Below are 18390 nucleotides of genomic sequence, written 5' to 3'. Positions count from 1 at the left end.
TAGACTGAATTCTGTGAACATCCATGAAGCCTAGAGGTGCCTGTAGCACAGCTGTACCGTGCTCCAATGCAGCTTCCAAACACAATCTAAAGTAGCTTCAGGACTTGCCATCTCAGATCAGACTCATTCGGTTGGTTTCTAATCCTGCTTGGCTTGTATTATGGTTTTTCTCTTAAAAATGGATAGATAGGAGAACATAGGGCTCAAAGCTGTCTTGCCAGCAACACTCAGCACCCGCCTGAATCAACGCACCTTTCACAGTTAGGGTCTCAGGGACTGAAAATCTGTGTATTTGATCCTATTCCTCAGCCAAAACATCATCCCACCTATCTGCCCTGTACAAACTCCTACCAGCAAACCTACAGAACACTCCCCAACTCCACACCCTACCAAAACCCGTCCTGCTGCAGGTGCCAACTCATCCTCCAAAGCTCTCCAGCTGCTGTGACCCAGTGGAACAACCACACTTAAGAGAGACAGTGTTTAAAGCAGGGAAGTGTCAGACCCCATTAAGAGCTCTCCCATAGCGTCTCCTGCACGTACACGTATCATACAGGCAGCTCTGAAGCAATCCCCTCACACTGCAGTGCCTGAACCACCTCAGTTTATGAGGTGTGGAGGATTTAGGTGTATTGGCCTGTCCTGTGATTCAAAAGAGAAACAAGCAGGGCAGTGCGAAAGCCTGTGGACTAGCAATGTGAGTTTGTCCATCCCTCTTTCTAGAAGAGCACCTGCACCCTCCTGCCATTGGATTTGTCCATGTGGGGATAGAGAGAATCCTCCAGATGCTGACTGAGCGTTAATTCATGCTCACCTGCCTCTCACAGTCCAAGTCGTGGCTGGACCCAAGGCAGGCATCTGTCAGCACACACTATCTCCTATCAGGGTAGGGGCCCTCAGCTCAGAAAGAACACATGAGAATCACTCTGATATCTGGTCCCACTGATCGACATGGTCAGGAGGAGGAAGAGCAGTGTGCATTTGGTCAGGGAGAGGCACATGCAGCTCATCACTGCACAAGAGCTCATCGCTGGCTGCAGGTGGTCTGCTGCAGACAAAGCACCCGGGACAGGGGAGGACCTACATGTGCTCTGACTTCTCCACATCCCAAGCCCGTCGCCACTCGCCCTTCGCGTTCTTGTGCCGTGCCACTCGCTCCAGGTCAATCTGATCCCGCTCCCGCTTCCAGCGTAGGTACTCTGAGCGCTCCCGTCCTGTCATGGGGAAACTCAGGTCTCCAGGGCTCTTCGGGACTGACTTCCCACCATCCTAACACAGGGGAGAGAGCTTCTTGTTAATAACAATGTCCAAAGGAGCTGCATTAGGGCGCTTTGTAGTGCCACCACCAGAGATGCTCAGCAACACCTGAAACGGGTTGGAGCAAGCTCAGCTTTTCTCTCTGAAGTGATGCGCACATACACAGTGCTTTCCCCACAGCCTGAACACACTGGTCCCAGTGCTGGGTGACTTTACAGGGAGGAAAAGGGGGAGGCAGAAGAGGTTACAAAGCTTGGATGGAGTCATGTTGTAAATCCGTACTCAGATCAGAACAAGCCACCATTCCCTCCCAGGGATATTCCACAATGAGAATCTGTGGCAATGGATTCCTGAAAAGTTGTCCCACTTCACCCAGACTACACAAAGAGTGTTTCCTTGCAAAGGATAAAAATTGCTTCCACCTAAACCCTTGTATTTTGCCATCTGGATACTCTCCTGTTGCCTTAATGAGATGGAGCTTTGCTGCTGTTTCTCCCACCTGAACCACAAATCATAAAATCGTAGAAGAGTTTGGGTTGGAAAGGACCTCAAGATCATCCAGTTCCAACCCCCCTGCCATGGGCAGGGACACCTCACACTAAACCATCCCACCCAAGGCTTCATCCAACCTGGCCTTGAACACTGCCAGGGATGGAGCACTCACAGCCTCCCTGGGCAACCCATTCCAGTGCCTCAGCACCCTCACAGGAAAGAATTTCCTCCTTAGATCCAATGGTTATAGAAACAAAAGAACAAAGGTTCTTTGGTTCTCACTGCACCAAACCTCCTGATCTGGGCGGCAGATGCCATAAGATGCTGTTTTTCATTCTAGATATTCAATACCCAATTCCAAACTTTGAAAACATGCTTTAATTCCATGCGCAAATGGCCATAGAATTGATTCACCCCATCTGTACTTCCAGTCACTTTAACTGCAGGCATAAACTACACAGTGGCTGTGACCTGCTGTGCTCCTGCTCACCTGAAGGTTTTCAAACCAAGTGTTCTCAGGTTTTCCTGGAAGAGGCACTTTGCTAAGGTTTGCTTATAGCACATAGCTCCTGGAGCGCCTGCACCACCTCCCAGCCGAGTCTGAGAGAGCTGAACTCTCATAGAAGATGCTGATTAGCCCCCTACTTGAACACTTTGGTACACTTAAAGTTATGCCTTTGAAATCCTTCATGCTTGTGAGGTCCTGAAGGAAGACAGCGTTCTAAGGCCACCAGGCATCCTTCAGAGCTGCAGTCATGAGGCTGGTGCCAGCCCTGCATCCACAGGATGCGGTACTGTGAAGGCCAGAAGCAGCATCCTTAGAGCAAAGGGTCTCTTTGCCTTCACTGCCTTCAGCCTCTTGGTTTAGCACTCCTCCTCATGCCACACTAGTTAACTGCTGCCACTGTTCAAAACCTTAAAGCTTAATGAGGAGACAGTTCAGAGCTGAACGAGCATGGAGGGGCTGGGGGTAGCCCTGCTGTCAGATTAATGGCCGTGGTGGAAACAGGAGCCAAGTGGCCATGGTGTGCTGTCAAGCAACACTGCGCAGCAAATAGCTTAGTGCAGAGCTGAGTCCTGGGGTGCTAATTACCAGCAGCTAATTCATCACTTCCTACACGTGCCTTTCCCTCACCCCTTCCCAAACAGGGATTAACTCCTCGGCGTGGCAGCACGGATAAAAGCGGAGCAGGGAGGAAGGAGGGACTGAAAGCCCTGTTACCAAGGAGACCCACCCGCGTGGGCTGGAGATGGGGTGGCAGTAATCGCTCCTCCATTCGTTAGCTGGCAGGAGCTGGGGACCTGAACTGCATCCCCAAGGAGGGGGGGATGAGGTCTGCAGAAAGGCGAAACACACTGGGGCAAAGCCAGGGTAAGCACTGGTCCCTGGGCTGGGGCACAGGCCCAGAGATGCTCCCCACAGCTTCCAGCCCCACGGTGTGGTAAGACACGTCCTACCATGACGGATCCTGATGTACCCAAAAAAGAGAAGCATGCAGAGCTGAGCATCACACAGCAGGGTTCAACCTGCAGAAGGTGGAGGATGAGGAAGGTGTCCTGAGCCATTACGTGGACCCTTAGCAAAGGAGAAACCAAAAGCAAAGGAAAGGCTGAGCCTGATGCCGCTGCTCACTCATGGGAAGATGCAGAGGTGGCTGTGCAGAGCAGGGGGAGCTGGTTCCTGGCTGGGCCTCCCCTTACCTGCAGCAGAGCTGTGCTTAGCTGGACCACAAGGCTCTTGTGCTCCCCTTTTTTCTGCTCAAGGGGATCTCAGCTGGAATTAATGTTTAAGAGCCCATCTGTGTCCTCCTAATGAAGCACACTGAGGTGGGGCTATTCAATTTGTGCTCCATTAATTAAAGCATCTGCAGGCTCAGGGGAGCCACACATCCTCCAGAGTTTGCGTTCAACAGTGAGAGGGAAGGTCTGTGCTTTAATTTACCTCCGTCCTACCCAGCTTCTGCAGAAACGAGGGGCTATAGCTCAAACAGCCTGAGCCTTTCAGCACACAAGCAAATGGTTCTGGGAGAGAAACCAGCTTGGGCTGTGCTGCCACATGGGTGAGCTCCTTACCCTCTGACAACAGCCCTGCTGCTGTGCTGCGGAATTAAGCAGCCATGACAAGGTGTGAAGGGCAGGTTCCCTGTCACCTCTTTCCAGTGCTGACTGCTTCATAGAATCACAGAATCCCAGCCTGGTTTGGGTTGGAAGGGACCTTAAAGCTCCTCCAGCTCCAACCCCTGCCCTGGGCAGGGACCCCTTCCACTGGAGCAGCTTGCTCCAAGCCCCTGTGTCCAACCTGGCCTTGAGCACTGCCAGGGATGGGGCAGCCACAGCTTCTCTGGGCACCCTGTGCCAGCGCCTCAGCACCCTCCCAGGGAAGAGCTTCTGCCTAAGAGCTCATCTCAGTCTCCCCTCGGGCAGGTTCAAGCCATTCCCCTTGGCCTGTCCCTACAGGCCCTTGTCCAAAGCCCCTCTCCAGGTTCCCTGCAGCCCCTTTAGGCACTGGAGCTGCTCTCAGGTCTCCCCTTCAGGAGTCTTCTCTTGTCCAGGCTGACCCAGCCCAGCTCTCTCAGTCTGGCTCCAGGTGTGTTATCTGCTCAACAAAGCTTTGGATCATGAGAGGGCTGAACAGTGGGCACCACAGAATCACAGAATCCCAAGGGTTGGAAGGGACCTCAAAAGATCATCTAGTCCAACCCCCCCGCAAGAGCAGGGTAACCTACAGTACATCACACAGGAACTTGTCCAGGCGGGCCTTGAATATCTCCAATGTAGGAGACTCCACAACCCCCCTGGGCAACCTGTTCCAGTGCTCTGTCACTCGTACAGTAAAGAAGTTCTTCCTGATGTTAACAGAATCACAGAATCACAGAATCCCAAGGGTTGGAAGGGACCTCAAAAGATCATCTAGTCCAACCCCCCCGCAAGAGCAGGGTAACCTACAGTACATCACACAGGAACTTGTCCAGGCGGGCCTTGAATATCTCCAGTGTAGGAGACTCCACAACCCCCCTGGGCAACCTGTTCCAGTGCTCTGTCACTCTTACAGTAAAGAAGTTCTTCCTGATGTTAACGTGGAACTTCCTATGCTCCAGTTTACACCCATTGCCCCTTGTCCTATCACTGGATATCACTGAAAAAAGCCTAGCTCCATCATCCTGACACCCACCCTTTACATATTTGTAAACACCACATCAGAGCACACGACTGCTTCCTTTAGGGCTGAGGCAGCTCTTACTGTTTGGGATGTGCATCCTACTGGTTTTCTCTTCCAAAACAAGGATCCCCCCCAAGGGACACAGGACCCCACTCACCTTCTGTCTGTGCTCACTTTCTGGGCCTCTGTCACTGTCTGATCTCCTCTTCTCTGCTGTTCTCCTCTCTTCTGCCTGCAAGAGCACAGGCACAGGAATTATGTCAAGTATTAAGCAATGCATCCTGGCAGAGGTGTCAGTGCCTGACCCTGTGCCCACCAGAACATGTAAAAGCTGCCCTGAAAAGGTCAGAAAAAGAGGGAAGATTGGTTTCTGACCAACACGGTAAAGACTTCTGTCCCTGTCAAACGTGATGCTCTTCCACTGAGGTCCACCCCTGCTTCCTTGGGGTTTAGCCATGCTGCAGGCTCTGCTCTGGTGTTCATAACCCCCAGCCTGGCAGGAGGTGAAAATCAGCCCCTTTGTCTTAATGAACTGCAGACACTAAACATGAGGCAGGGCACAGGCCCGGCAGTTCTCTGCCCCTGTGTGGGACTGATTGTACAGCCACAGCCATTCAGAGGCCAGGCTGGGACCACAGGGGTCTTAGCAGAACAGTCTGCAGAGCATGAATGCCTTTAAGAAAGGCTTTGTGCCCTGCCTAGGTAAGGCTGTTGGGTGCCACCAGGAGGGCTGCTTGTCAACAGAGGAGGGCAGGGTACCTGCATGGCCCTGATGCTGCTGAGCCTCCCAGGCAGGGGCTGGTGTGCGCTGGGGGCTCTGCTGGGGTTGTGTCAGCCTCACACTAACACTGCCACAGCGAGAGGCTCCGGGGTGCTGCAGCCCAGCAGAGCCGCCAGGTTCCCCTCCCTGTGAGCTGCTGCGTGGGGGGCTGAGGTCACCACGGTGCCGTTCTGCAGTGCCAAGCAAAACTGAAACACAAAGAGGAAAGAGAGCACAAAGTCCCAGCTCAGCGCTTCCAGAAAGCGGTGGTGCAGGGAGGGCCAGCCCGGGCTGGAACAGGACTTTTATCCCAGGCCTTTGCCAGCCCCAGGTTTAGCCCAGCATTACAGGGCTGGATGTCAGAAGCTCAGGGGGGAGCTTATTGCTCCCTACAAGTGCCTGACAGGAGGATGGAGCCAGGAGGGGCTGGGCTCTGCTCCCAAGGAACAAGGGATGGGACAAGAGGAACCGGCCTCAAGCTGCACCAGGGCAGGTTTAGATGGAGCTGAGGAACAATTCCTGCCCCAGAGGGTGCTCAGCATTGGAACAGGCTGCCCAGGGCAGGGCTGCAGGCACCGGCCCTGCAAGTGCTCACACACCGTGGAGACGAGGCCTCAGTGCCATGGGTTAGGGGTGGCCTTGGCAGTGCTGGGAATGGTTGGACTGGATGGGCTTAAAGGGCTTTTCCAGCCTGGTTGATTCTGGGATTCTGTGAAACTCAGGATACCAGCCTCAATTCCTGCTGGCTCTGCCCAGCCTCCAAAGGCAGCTCATCCCACCGCAGCCCTTCCCATGTACCTGGTGGGATTGGCAGGGAGCAAGCTGGGGACAGTCTTTTGGGCATTGTCCACAGGTGCCAAGCCTGAGGCAGGTGGGAAGTGTGACCATACAGCCAGTGCTCATGGACACTGCACTCAGTGCATGACGGCTTCACAGGTCTGACTGGTGTGAAGCTTGTGTAAATAGATCCTTGGAAATGAGGAGGAAGGTGTCAGCTGTATTGTCCTGGGAGCTCCCAGTGAACCTCCAGTGCCTAAAGGGGCTCCAGGAAACCTGGAGAGGGGCTTTGGACAAGGGCCTGTAGGGACAGGCCAAGGGGAATGGCTTGAACCTGCCCGAGGGGAGACTGAGCTGAGCTCTTAGGCAGAAGCTCTTCCCTGGGAGGGTGCTGAGGCGCTGGCACAGGGTGCCCAGAGAAGCTGTGGCTGCCCCATCCCTGGCAGTGCTCAAGGCCAGGTTGAACACAGGGGCTTGGAGCAAGCTGCTCCAGTGGAAGGGGTCCCTGCCCGTGGCAGGGGTTGGAGCTGGAGGAGCTTTAAGGTCCCTTCCAACACAAACCAGGCTGGAATTCTTTTTAGAGAGAGATTCAAACAGCAGGAACCTGGGAACTTTGCTCATTGGAGGGCGCTGGCTGGGGAGCAGGGTGCAGATGGATGTTCAGTCTCTAAAGCAGCTTAGAAAGAGTCCAAAGGAATCAGCTGCTGTAGAAGAGCTGGAGCCCCTCTGTCCCTGGGGCACCTTGTGTGGGAGGAGGACAGGAGGGAAGGAGCACTGATTGCCTAAGGAATGCCAAAGACAGCTCCTAATGAATGGGGAAACTGAGGCAGGGAGCTGCATGGGCGTGCTTATTGTTTCATTTCAGTCTGCATACTTCTCATTCAAGCTCATGCAAAGCGTGATTCAGTTTGGACTCTTTACAATGCCTGATTGTGTCCCCGAAGCCGGGAAGCGGGAAGTCGGAGCATCCGCAGAGCCGCAGCACTGAGCCAGGCTGTGAGTAACGGCGAGGGAAGCAGCGTGTGAGCCTCTGCCTGGCTGCAGCTCAGCTCCACTCCAGCTCTGCCGCTGCCAAGGAGCAGCAAAGAGCGAGCCTGCACCCACGAAAGGGGCTGGGGCCGTGCTGCAGCTCATGAGACATGGGAGGAGGCCCAGCTCCTGCATGTGCCTGCGTCCCGCTTCCGGCTGTCCCATCCTGGGCACCAGCTCCCGGGTGCACACCACAAACCCCTCCATCACAGGGACTCTGTGACTCTCCATCCTTTTACACCCGTCACTCCAAGCCAGGCTGCCTTTTCCCTTAGTCTGCTTCTATTTCTGCTTCTCAAAGGGCCTGTGGAAAAGAAAGGGGAGCAGAAAAATCCTGCTCTTTCCTAGCAGGAATGCTGCCCTGCACTGGACGTGGTTAGCTCTGCTTTCATTGAATCAACCAGGCTGTAGAAGAACCTTTAAGATCATTAAATCCAAGCATCACATTTTGCACGGGCTCAGCAGCAGATCCTCACATTGGCTCCGTGCTGCCCCAGTGCTGCTGTCAGCCTCTCCTGACACACCCAGGCCATGGGGAAGCAAAACATGTTTTTCCCCTCCTTCCTCCTCTCCACCCCCCAAATGATGAAATCTGACAATGACATTGTCATGTCACGGTCTAACTGCTCCTGCTCAGCAGGGAGGAGACGTGAGGAGGGAGCAGAAACCCAAAGCAGGCAGAGATTATGTCTGTTTATCCTCAGATTTGGGCAAGGGTTTCTTCATTTCTCAGCCATGGAAGGGCTCTGGGTGGTGCAGAGCCTGCTTCTAACCAGGATACAGCCCTGGGATCCCAAATCCTTCCTGATGCTGTCTGTCTGACTTCCTGATACACCCAGCCCGTGTTAATGTGCAGTGGTGACAAAGCTGATGCCATTACCCAGCCATCTTAAGGACTGTTTTAGAGCAAGTCCTCCAAACCAAAAGCATTATCAGGCTTTGACATCTTGGGGCTTCTTCACTATGTTCTTGTTTTAAACATAAAGACCAAGAGATGCGTTGAATTAACCTTTTGGTACCCACTTCTCCAGGCATGTGGCAGCACCAGAACTGGCATCTCTCCTGCAGGAGGAGACTCTTCTAAGAGCTTGGAGCTGGCTCTCCAGTGCTTGGGTCCCCCACTGGGATCCACTGGGCAGGAGGTTTCAATCCAGTACATCAGAGGGTATTCTTCCTATCTCTTTTGGAATCTCTGCCTCCTGATTGTGCTGCTGAAGGGAGCTGAAGCCTTTTCAGCCCCTTTTCTGCTCATCTTCCCCTCTTATCTGCAATGTGAAAGCCACTGTTTCTCCAGCCACAGGTTTGCTTTCTCTCCTTATACAAGCACAGAAGTCAGGCTCATCTGTGTCAGCCCCTGAAAGCTGCTTCTGTGTCTCTTGATTACAAACAGTCATTTCTGATACAGCATCCTGGGAAACTCTGTTAATAAAAGGACAGTTTAAAAGCCCTGAGGCCCTATCAACTGTCTGTTTAACAGATGATTTGTAACCTGCTAAGTAACCATTGTGCTTCACTGGTCCTGGGCTGCTGGCTCGCAGCTCTGATGCATCAGTGAGCCTGAAACGCTGCCAGAGCACGCAGTGGCTGGTAGGAAAACTGGTGCTAAACATCAGGCATTACTGCTTGAAGAAAAAGCCCTGATGCAGACATAGGGGCAGTCAGGCAGAGGTGGGAAGAAAGGTCCCAGATGGGGCACCTCCAAGCCAGCAGCAGCACTGGAGGCTGTGGTGTTGCATCAGTTTCCATGGTAGAAGATGAGCAGGGGGGTGCCACTGGAACATGCACTGCTCAACATGCTCATAAATGGTCTGGAAAAGGAACAGGGAGATGACAGTTTGCCCATGATACTAAATCACCCAGGGCAGAGAAAGTTATTTGCCAGAAAAGAGCTGCAAAAGATGTCTTGACATTCAACGCCTGCATCATGAAATTACAGATGAAATTCAATATCATAGAATCAATATAAATAACACAAAATAACTCATATGGAGAAAAATGCTCTTTCTTACACACAGACACACAGGTCCTGAACTGTGATTGATGGCCAGGAATGAAATTTGGGTGTTCTTGTGACTGGTTCTCTGAAAACATTAGCTCGGTGATTTAGAAATAAAGCAAAGAAAGTGCAGAGTTGTTAGGAAAAGAATGGAGAACAAGCCAGAAGCATTGTTCTGTCCCTGAGTACATCCACAGCTTGAATTCTTGTATTGAAAGAACACAGTAAAAGCAACAAAGGGTAATGAGAGTGATCAGGAATATAGAACAGGCTCCTCACCAGCCATGTCTAAATGGGGCGAGTCTCTTTTAGGGGATGGAGATGAGAAATGGGTCTATAAAATCATCTGTGCTTTGGGGACGTGAGCAGAGGATCATCCATGCACTGCTTCCTGTGACACAGAAACACCCAGTGGAGTGGAGTGTGCAGGTAACAAGTGTGAAGAACAAGAAGGGATAGATGTTTCCACACAGGACATCACTTAACATTGCAGCTCCTGCCTGGAGATGTGGGGGATAATGTTTAGGTGAACTCAGAACCAGAGAAAGATTAGAATTCAGGCAAGAAAAAGCCTGATGCTGGTTTTGGCAGGGGAGGTCCCTAACTTGGGTGGGTGTAGGAGGGGAGGGATGAGTGCTGGACCAACCTCCTTCAAGGCCAGGTTGGACGGAGCTTGGAGCAAGCTGCTCTAGTGGAATGTGTCTCTGCCCATGGAAGGGGTTGGAACTGCTTTAAGGTCGCTTTCAACACAACCCATTCCATGATTCTCTGGTTTTCCCTGACACTGTGCTTCTGGCTGCTGCTGCAGACACTTGGTGTTAGGGCAAACCCTGCTGTGATAACACCAGTTAGTGCCTGGCCCACAGTGGGCAGGACCCAGCTCTGCTGCAGTGCTGGGGTTACTTGGGGCTGCAGAGCCACTGGACCCAATTCCCTGTTTTCCAGCCGCTTCCCTGTTTGCCACTTTCCCTGGAGGGAGGCTGTGCTGAGCCACCCAGGATTGCTCACATGCCTGTTGTCACCACCCACACTATAACCCCGACCCAGGGCTGCCAGGGTTGGTGGATGCTGGGATCCCACCAGTGCTGCTGGGATTTGGCTTCCAGTCCCCAAATGATTTGCTGTCTTCAACATCCCAGCTCAGTTCTGCAGGCTGAAGCTGTTTAACAGAGGTTGTACAGAGTGTGGAATTACTAACTCTGATCTGCTCTTTGCAGCCTTCCAGCACCTCTCGGAGAAGCTCATTGCTCTGAGGCACAGCACGAGACTGACTTAGAATCCCAGAATCAACCAGGCTGGAAAAGCCCTTCAAGCTCATCCAGTCCAACCATTCCCAGCACTGCCGAGGCCACCCCTGACCCATGGCACTGAGGCCTCGTCTCCACGGTGTGTGAGCACTTGCAGGGCCGGTGCCTGCAGCCCTGCCCTGGGCAGCCTGTTCCAATGCCTGAGCACCCTCTGGGGCAGGAATTGTTTCTACTTTCCAGTCTAAAACCCTGCCCGGTTTCCATTTTTCAAGCACTGTCATCATTGGAAGAAAGAAGCACTGGTTTCAAACACTAACCCTTAGTGCAGCTTAGGAGCAGCTAAGTGCCAGGATGGACCAGACCAAACCTCCCTCGACTCAACCAGCCCAAGCTGGCATGAGGTTGAGATGCCAACGTGATCTGTCACTTCAGGCCCCATCTGCTTCTGTCACTGATCCCAGGAAAAGGTTGACCAAGTGCAGACGGAAGAAAGTAGCTGGCAGAGGTGACTGTGGAATCCAAGCATGGAACTGCCTTCCAGCCACATCCTGTTGCCTCACTGTAAGGTGCCTGCGTGCTGAGAGCTGGGTTTGGTCCTGGCTGCTGTAGCTCTTGTCTGAGGTTACATGCCTGAAGTGCCAATATGAAGCGAGGGATAGAACAGGGCCTGATCTGTGCAGGGAAACCACTGGGAACAAGGAAATCTGAGCTCAGCTCAATTTTGCTGCGCTAGCAAGAAGCATGATGCTACCTATCACTAAACGGGTGCTGCTGGCGGTGTTAGTCCAAGACTGCTGTTGAGCCAGGCTCTTTCCAGCCAGAAGACCAGAGGATCAAGCAAAACTAATCTTTCTGTTCAGTCTTAATGCTGAGGGTATATACTGCTCCTCACTAGTGTTATTCAATAGCTAGAGTTCTATGAAGTCTCTGTGGCTTTCCTGTGCTCTGACAGAGATCCTCCTCTTGTCCAGCCAAGGACCCAAATGACTCCCACACAATCCTCTCCCTGTGGATGCCACACCAGCGCCTAGCCTGCTGTTGCTAGAAGAGTGCCTAAGCTTCAGTCCTACCCTCTGCCAACTGCACAACTGGGTTTGGATGAAGGGAAAAAACAAGGGAAGGCTTTAAATGAACTCTGGTATCTGAGGAGGAGCAGCAGAGTTGCTTGTGTTGCTGGGGATTATCAGGATTATCTCCTAGCCCAAGTTGTGTGAAGGAGACCACTGCGGTTACGCACAATTGTATGCACAGGAAAGGAGGGCTGACAGGGTTATGGGAGCTCCTTGCACTCTTACATGGAGGTAATTGTATTCATTGGGGGTCAGTTTAAATGAATGAGCTCAAACGAATGGTAGCACAGTGGGAGGTGGAAGTGGCAGGAGCAAGACCCAGGACACCAACCTCTGCTGAATGACCAACATCAAAAGTGCCAGGCTTTAGGGACACCCTCTTTGCCAGCCTACAGTCTGAAGCATCAGCTCTTCAGTGGTTCAGGTACAAAGCTGGAGGTAGCTGTGGCTCTAAGCCAGTGCAGCTGTAGTCCTGTGCTCGCATACACACCCTGAATCTAACTGCTCTGGGATCAGTGGGAACAAGGCACAGCCAAAACCACACACATGGACCCTCAGCCTTGCATTTCACATTCCATAATGAAAGCATATGAGAGATTACCTGTTCCAGGCTGTCCTTGCACCTAAACCAGGACACAGGATCTGAAGCCAAAAGCTAGGCACTCCTGCTGCTGTCTCCTAGCACAGTCCCAGTCCTGATGGCCTCAGAGACAAGTATTTAAACAAGGCCAGCAAGGGCAGAAGTGGAGATGCTTGCTCTGCACATTACAGAATTACATCTGAGAGCCTCAAGGATGCTTAGACTGAAATAGGTGACATCTGCCCCGTGAACCTCTGCAGAATGGTCACTAGTGGCTCAATCAGGCAGCCTGCACGAGGTTTATGGCATTCAAAAAGCTGCTTGATAGCTATGAGAGAGGAGCACATGGATTTTCAGAGCCTAGGTAAACTCTGGTGAGGAGGAGAAGCTAAGATTAATGTAGGCAGATAGCAGATGGTTGGCTGCTGGCCCACAGAGGGTGCTGCATAGGTCTCCCAGCATTCCTGGGTGTGTTTGGCAGCCACACTAAGTGTTGTTTTCCTTCCTAGTCTTTGCTGACCCTGTTTGCTGCAGGCATTCCGACTTATCTGTGCAAACTCTCCAATAGGGAAGTCTCGCATGCCTCCGCGTGTGTAAAGAGGAAGGTATTTGCAACGAAGTATTCGAAATATGCTTCAAAGATTAACAAAGTTCAGGCAGCTCAGCCTGTAGGTTAGGGGCAGGCACAGCAGGGCTTGGGTCCAGAAGCAGATGTTGCCCAGCTCTGTTAACTTTTAAGCTGTGCAGTGAGTGAAGAGAACAGTGCTCCTGACTCAATCTGCTGTATGGCCCCAAAAAGAAGCTGGTGAGAGACAAGAGGTGAGATTCATGCCCCATATCTGACAGTGCTGTCATCGATCGTCCCAAAACAGCTATTACTTACGGACTAGTGTGTTTAAGAGCCTGCTAGCTCTAGCTAGGATCAGAGAGAAGGGAAAGGACTGTAGCCTTTCCTCTCTCACAGCGATATAAGCCAGAGAGTTTAATGGTGATAAGCTCCACACTATTAATAAGCAGTGCCCTGTTGCTGGGCCAGCTCCTCATCTATCTCCACAGCCCTTCTCATAGCAGCAGAACAAGTGGGTGACACTGACACGTTGCAGTCCACTTACTTTTTCCTTGTTATCCATGGTGATGGCAATCTGCATCCTCCTGCCCCGCCGGAAAGCCACCAAATGGTCTGTCTCCTCTTCACTGGGGTCTGGCACTCTGCCGGTGCCTGGGAAGCACTCGGAGCGCTTCTCACTGACGATCCGCTTGCCCTGGGAAGGACGGGATGGGTTAAGGACAATCCCACCAGCCCTAACCATGCAGTGCCCTTCCCAGGAGAGAGGCCAGCCCCAGCCACACAGAACAGAGACAGGAGCCGGAGTCAGTCTTGCTGGTTTATAAAGCTGCCGCCCTACTTTAAGGGATATGTCATTTTACACAGACAGGTTTAGCTGAGCACAGCCTAGGTAGGGTGGGATTTATCCTGCTCAGGTGCTTTGCAGCATGAATACTCATGGTTTTATTTTAGACAGGCAACCCATCTTATAGTTGTGTCTTTGAAACAAATGGGAAGTTGTCCTCTCACCAAACAACAGGTCCCAATATAGTGTGAGGCTACACTGGAGCAGAAGCCTTGAGGGTGGAAGAGAAAGGGAACGCTGGTGCTCTCTCCATCCTTGCCCACAAAGCAGGTACTACCCTGAAGTGTACTAACACTTGTTAATTTATCACCTTCATAGCTATGCTTTATTTAGTGGAATAGTGCAGAAAAGCGATCTATAAATCCTTGGATAGGGGCAGTTTCCCCCTTTCCTGTATTATTTCCAGCTGTCTGTATCAGTTCAGGGCTCTACTGCATGGATTTACATCTGGTTCTTATTGTGGGAATGATGTCTGGAGCTGGCTGAACTCCTGGCAGTGCCCGGAGCCGTCACTCCCACAACATGAGCACATCTTTTGTACAAAAATACATACTTCTCCTCATGGCAAAGGATCATCTTTCAGTTCCATCATGTGCCTTTTTATTGCTGCCTTACAAGGAAACGAGCAACTTCATAAATCATCTCCATCTTTATCACTGATCTTTTTCTCTCTCTCCATCTGTATGACTGCTCTGCTCCACTTTACCAGGGATGAACAAACCCCAGAAGCTTCCTCTCTAAAGGATGGTGTATTTTCCTCGTTTATTCCTTAGACTTTCACACATCTGGAGCCTCCATTGCAAAGGAGCTCAATATCCCCAGATAAACTTCAGTGAAACTTGGGAACTCTTTGTTGCTACAAACTTCCTTTCAAAACCAAACAGCACTCACTGACCCCTGGTTTGTGAGCAAGCCTTGCAAGCACCAGTGAATTGCCATGACGGATGACATCAAGATGTCTTGCATTAGCTTCATCTTCACTTGGCTCTGCCAGAAGTGCAGATGTGAGCGAGGAGGGAGCTTTGCTGCAGACAGCCTCCGTCAGCAAGGGCTTTTTTATGGCTTGTCCAGTCATCGAGCTTCCTAACACATGATAAATGGCTCAGGAGGTGCTGGAGCACTTCCAGCAGCAAACCTTCAGTCCCTTGTTTATTCTTCCCTCACATCTGTGTCATTTGGCTGTCTCAGCAGAACCAGTTCTCAAGTTGGTCTGGTGCATGTAAGAGGAGGATGCTCTCCTGAGCTGCTGATGGCTCTGCCTGCCGGCACTGGGTGGACACGGTGGGAACCCTTCACACATTCCCTGAGCACACAGCTCTGGGTTTAGGTTTCAGCTGTAGCCCCTCACAAGCTCTGCTGCCCTGAGTAGGAGCCTTGCTATTTCTGCTTTGCTTGAAATAAGTGAAGCCACATGTATTCAAAGCAAGGATCTGCTGCCAATCTGTTCCACCCATTCCAGTACTTTCTGTGGTGTTCTCTATGTTTGTATCAATGCAGCCTCCTATTTTGCCTGCTGCTGAGGACCAGCATTTGTGGTCCATCCCTAGAGATGTCAAGATCTTTTTCCTGAGGGCAAAATCTGAGAGTCAAGAGACTAGGCAACCACTGAACTATAGAATGGCTTGGTTGGAAAGGACCTTAAGACTGTGGGCAGGGACACCTTCCACTAGAACAGCTTGCTCCAAGCCCCATCCAACCTGGCCTTGAGCACTGCCAGGGATGGGGCAGCCACAGCTTCTCTGGGTACCCTGTGCCAGCGCCTCATCACTCTTACAAGCAAGAGTTTCTTCCTTATATCTAACCTGAACTTCAAACTGAAACCCTGTTTCAGTTTGAACCCATCTCCCCTTGTCCTGTCACTCCAGTCCCTGATGAAGAAGAGTCCCTGTCCAGCATCCTTGTAGCCCTCTTCAGATACTGGAAGCTGCTCTGAGGTCTCCACACAGCTTCTCTTCTATGGAGTACAAGTGTCTTGGCACCTACCAGAGCCAGACATTTTGGTGTACTTTTACCTGCAGCCAGGATCTATGTCCTGGAAAAGTCCCCACACCTATAAGCTGTGTGAGCTCTTTTGAAGGTTTTAGCCTCTGTATCTGTTTAAAGAAGGATATGGTTTTATCAGAGAGTGGGCAAAACCAGAAAGTTCAAACCAGAATCTAAACTGCTCTGAAATCTGAGCTTTACTCCCCCTCCATGAAGAGGGCATTCAGCACTGTCCTTAGTTACACATCCCATTGCAGCCACAACATGGTTGTGTTACTGCAGCTTAGTCGTGACTGCCTGATTAATAATCTCAGAGCTGAAGATGTGATGGTCAAAGGCAGCTTTGGCAACAGTGCCCAGAAGATTTTGGGAGCCTGAGAGCAGGAATTCAGGCAAGCAGCTGCCTACAGACCATGGCCTTCAGGAGAGCAGATGTTGAGTTGCTCAGGGAACTGGCAGGCAGGATCCTGCAGGAAGCTGAGTAGAAGGGAAAGGGAGCCCAGGAGACCTGACTGATTTCCATGGACAAGGCACAGGCACATAAGGAAGGACCTCCTGCTGTACAAGAACATGAGCAGGTGAGGAAAGAGGCCAGCTCGGTTGAGCAGGCTGCGCCTGGTTGAACTTCAATGCAAAAAGGGAGGTGGAAAGGGACAGGCTCTCAAGAAAGATCATGGAAACAGGACCTGAGCAAGCAGGGATGGAGCTGGGAAAGCCAAAGCTCACCTGGAGTTGGAACACATGGGAGATGTGAAGGTCAGCAAGGACTTGTGTAGACATATTAGCAGCAACACAAGCTGTTGGCCTGCTGCTGAATGGGGTGGGCAACTTAGTGGGACCAGGGCATGGAAAAGACTGGTCTATGGGCCTCTAAAGATGGCATTATGGGCCTCCTTCGCCTCAGTCTTCTGCTGGCAAGGTTTGCTCTGAACCTCGCAAGTCTCCAGCTTAGTGGCAGTCAGAGAAATGCTTCACTCAGCACACTGGAAGATTCATGTTATGGACCATTTAAATCAAGAAGACGGGACTAGCTGGGCTGCATCCGTGTGCATGCTGCAGACGTGTGCAGGTAATGAGTTTAATACGCAGGTATGAATTTAGCGATTTTGCCTGTTTTCTGCAGCTCTGGCTGTTATCTGAGTGGAACCAGGCAGTGCAGACCAGGATTAGGGATCAGTCAGCCCTGAAGCTCACAAGCACCTAGGTCTTGGCTTTTAAGTGGCACCTGCTTCTGAGTGACTGAATCACATCATGTCCAAAGGTGACATATTTCCACTGCCAAAACTATTAGCAAACACAGGATGTTTTAAAACACAAGGAATGTCTCAAATCCTGTTCATGTTCTGTGATTCATAGAATCATAGAATAGTTGGGGTTGGAAAGGACCTCAAGATCATCCAGTTCCAACCCCCCTGCCATGGGCAGGGACACCTCACACTAAACCATCCCACCCAAGGCTTCATCCAAGCTGGCCTTGAACACTGCCAGGGATGGAGCACTCACAACCTCCCTGGGCAACCCATTCCAGTGCCTCAGCACCCTCACAGGAAAGAATTTCCTCCTTAGATCCAATCTAAACTTCCCCTGTTTCAGTTTTAACCCATTACCCCTTGTCCTGTCACTACAGTCCCTGACGAAGAGTCCCTCCCCAGCATCCCTATAGGCCCCCTTCAGGTACTGGAAGGCTGCTCTGAGGTCTCCACGCAGCCTTCTCTTCTCCAGGCTAAACAGATTCATCTGGTTTACTCCTAAATTTCACTCAAATTAGAGACTGGAATTAGAATGACCAGCACAGGATTCCCGCTTGCAGTCGAAGAAACCAATGTGGTTTCTCTTTATGTCAGGGCAAATCCGACTTAATGGATGTGGGTGGAAGAAAAATTGACCTTTTGAGTAGACTGTCCTGGTCTTGTATTTCAGACCACGGATTTGAAGCTGCAAATCTCTCCTGCCATCCCCTCCGGGTTCATGGGACAATGTCCGTGGCCACAAGAGTATCCTCCGGTCTCATTCCTGTTGGCAGTGATACTGAGATGATGTAGTAGCTCACAAATACAGTATTAACATAGTCACTTTAGGAAGTTGCTGTGTATCAGCACTAACAGGCCACAGAGGTGCTCCTCCTGTGATAAGCAAAGGGAAATGCAGTTTTATTTAACTCTAAAGACTATGTAAATGGATCCCTCTTATAGAGCACCTTGCAAAGTTACACTACTGAATCGTGTGTCTTCCAGATGTATGAACAAACACTTCTCATCACAAAGAAAAGGCAGCGAACACTGAAACCTTGCCAGCTGCTCTGGAAACCTGAGCCTTCCTGTTTCAACTGCCTCCCACAGCTAGAAAGGATGAAGCATTGTCTGTGCCTCACAATTCCCCTTTACAAGGAAAACTAAACTCTGTCTTGTGCTGAGGCACAGGGTGCCCAGAGGAGCCGTGGCTGCCCCATCCCTGGCAGTGCTCAAGGCCAGGTTGGACACAGGGGCTTGGAGCAAGCTGCTCCAGTGGAAGGGGTCCCTGCCTGTGGCAGGGGCTGGAGCTGGAGGAGCTCTACCATCCCTTCCAACCCAAACCAGGCTGGGATTCTATGATTATGCATGGAAGACATGGAAGAGAAGTGCTTGCCT

At 51.4% G+C, this 18390-nt stretch overlaps 1 protein-coding gene across 2 annotated transcripts in view; it reads right to left on the bottom strand.

Annotated features, from left to right (window-relative positions):
* Window positions 1–18390, bottom strand: part of CCDC9B (coiled-coil domain containing 9B) — a 47188-nt gene that overhangs the window by 16513 nt on the left and 12285 nt on the right. For both annotated transcript variants that reach the window (XM_065683821.1, XM_065683822.1), the window contains 3 exons: window positions 13481–13630; window positions 5067–5141; window positions 1085–1269 (listed from right to left, as the gene is read on the bottom strand). In XM_065683821.1, the coding sequence (XP_065539893.1) occupies window positions 1085–1269; window positions 5067–5141; window positions 13481–13630 (410 nt within the window). The remainder of the gene's footprint in view (window positions 1–1084; window positions 1270–5066; window positions 5142–13480; window positions 13631–18390) is intronic.

Source organism: Lathamus discolor, chromosome 6 (assembly GCF_037157495.1).
Source record: "Lathamus discolor isolate bLatDis1 chromosome 6, bLatDis1.hap1, whole genome shotgun sequence".
In the NCBI taxonomy this organism is placed as follows: domain Eukaryota; kingdom Metazoa; phylum Chordata; class Aves; order Psittaciformes; family Psittacidae; genus Lathamus; species Lathamus discolor.
This window is presented reverse-complemented; position numbering and strand designations above follow the sequence as displayed.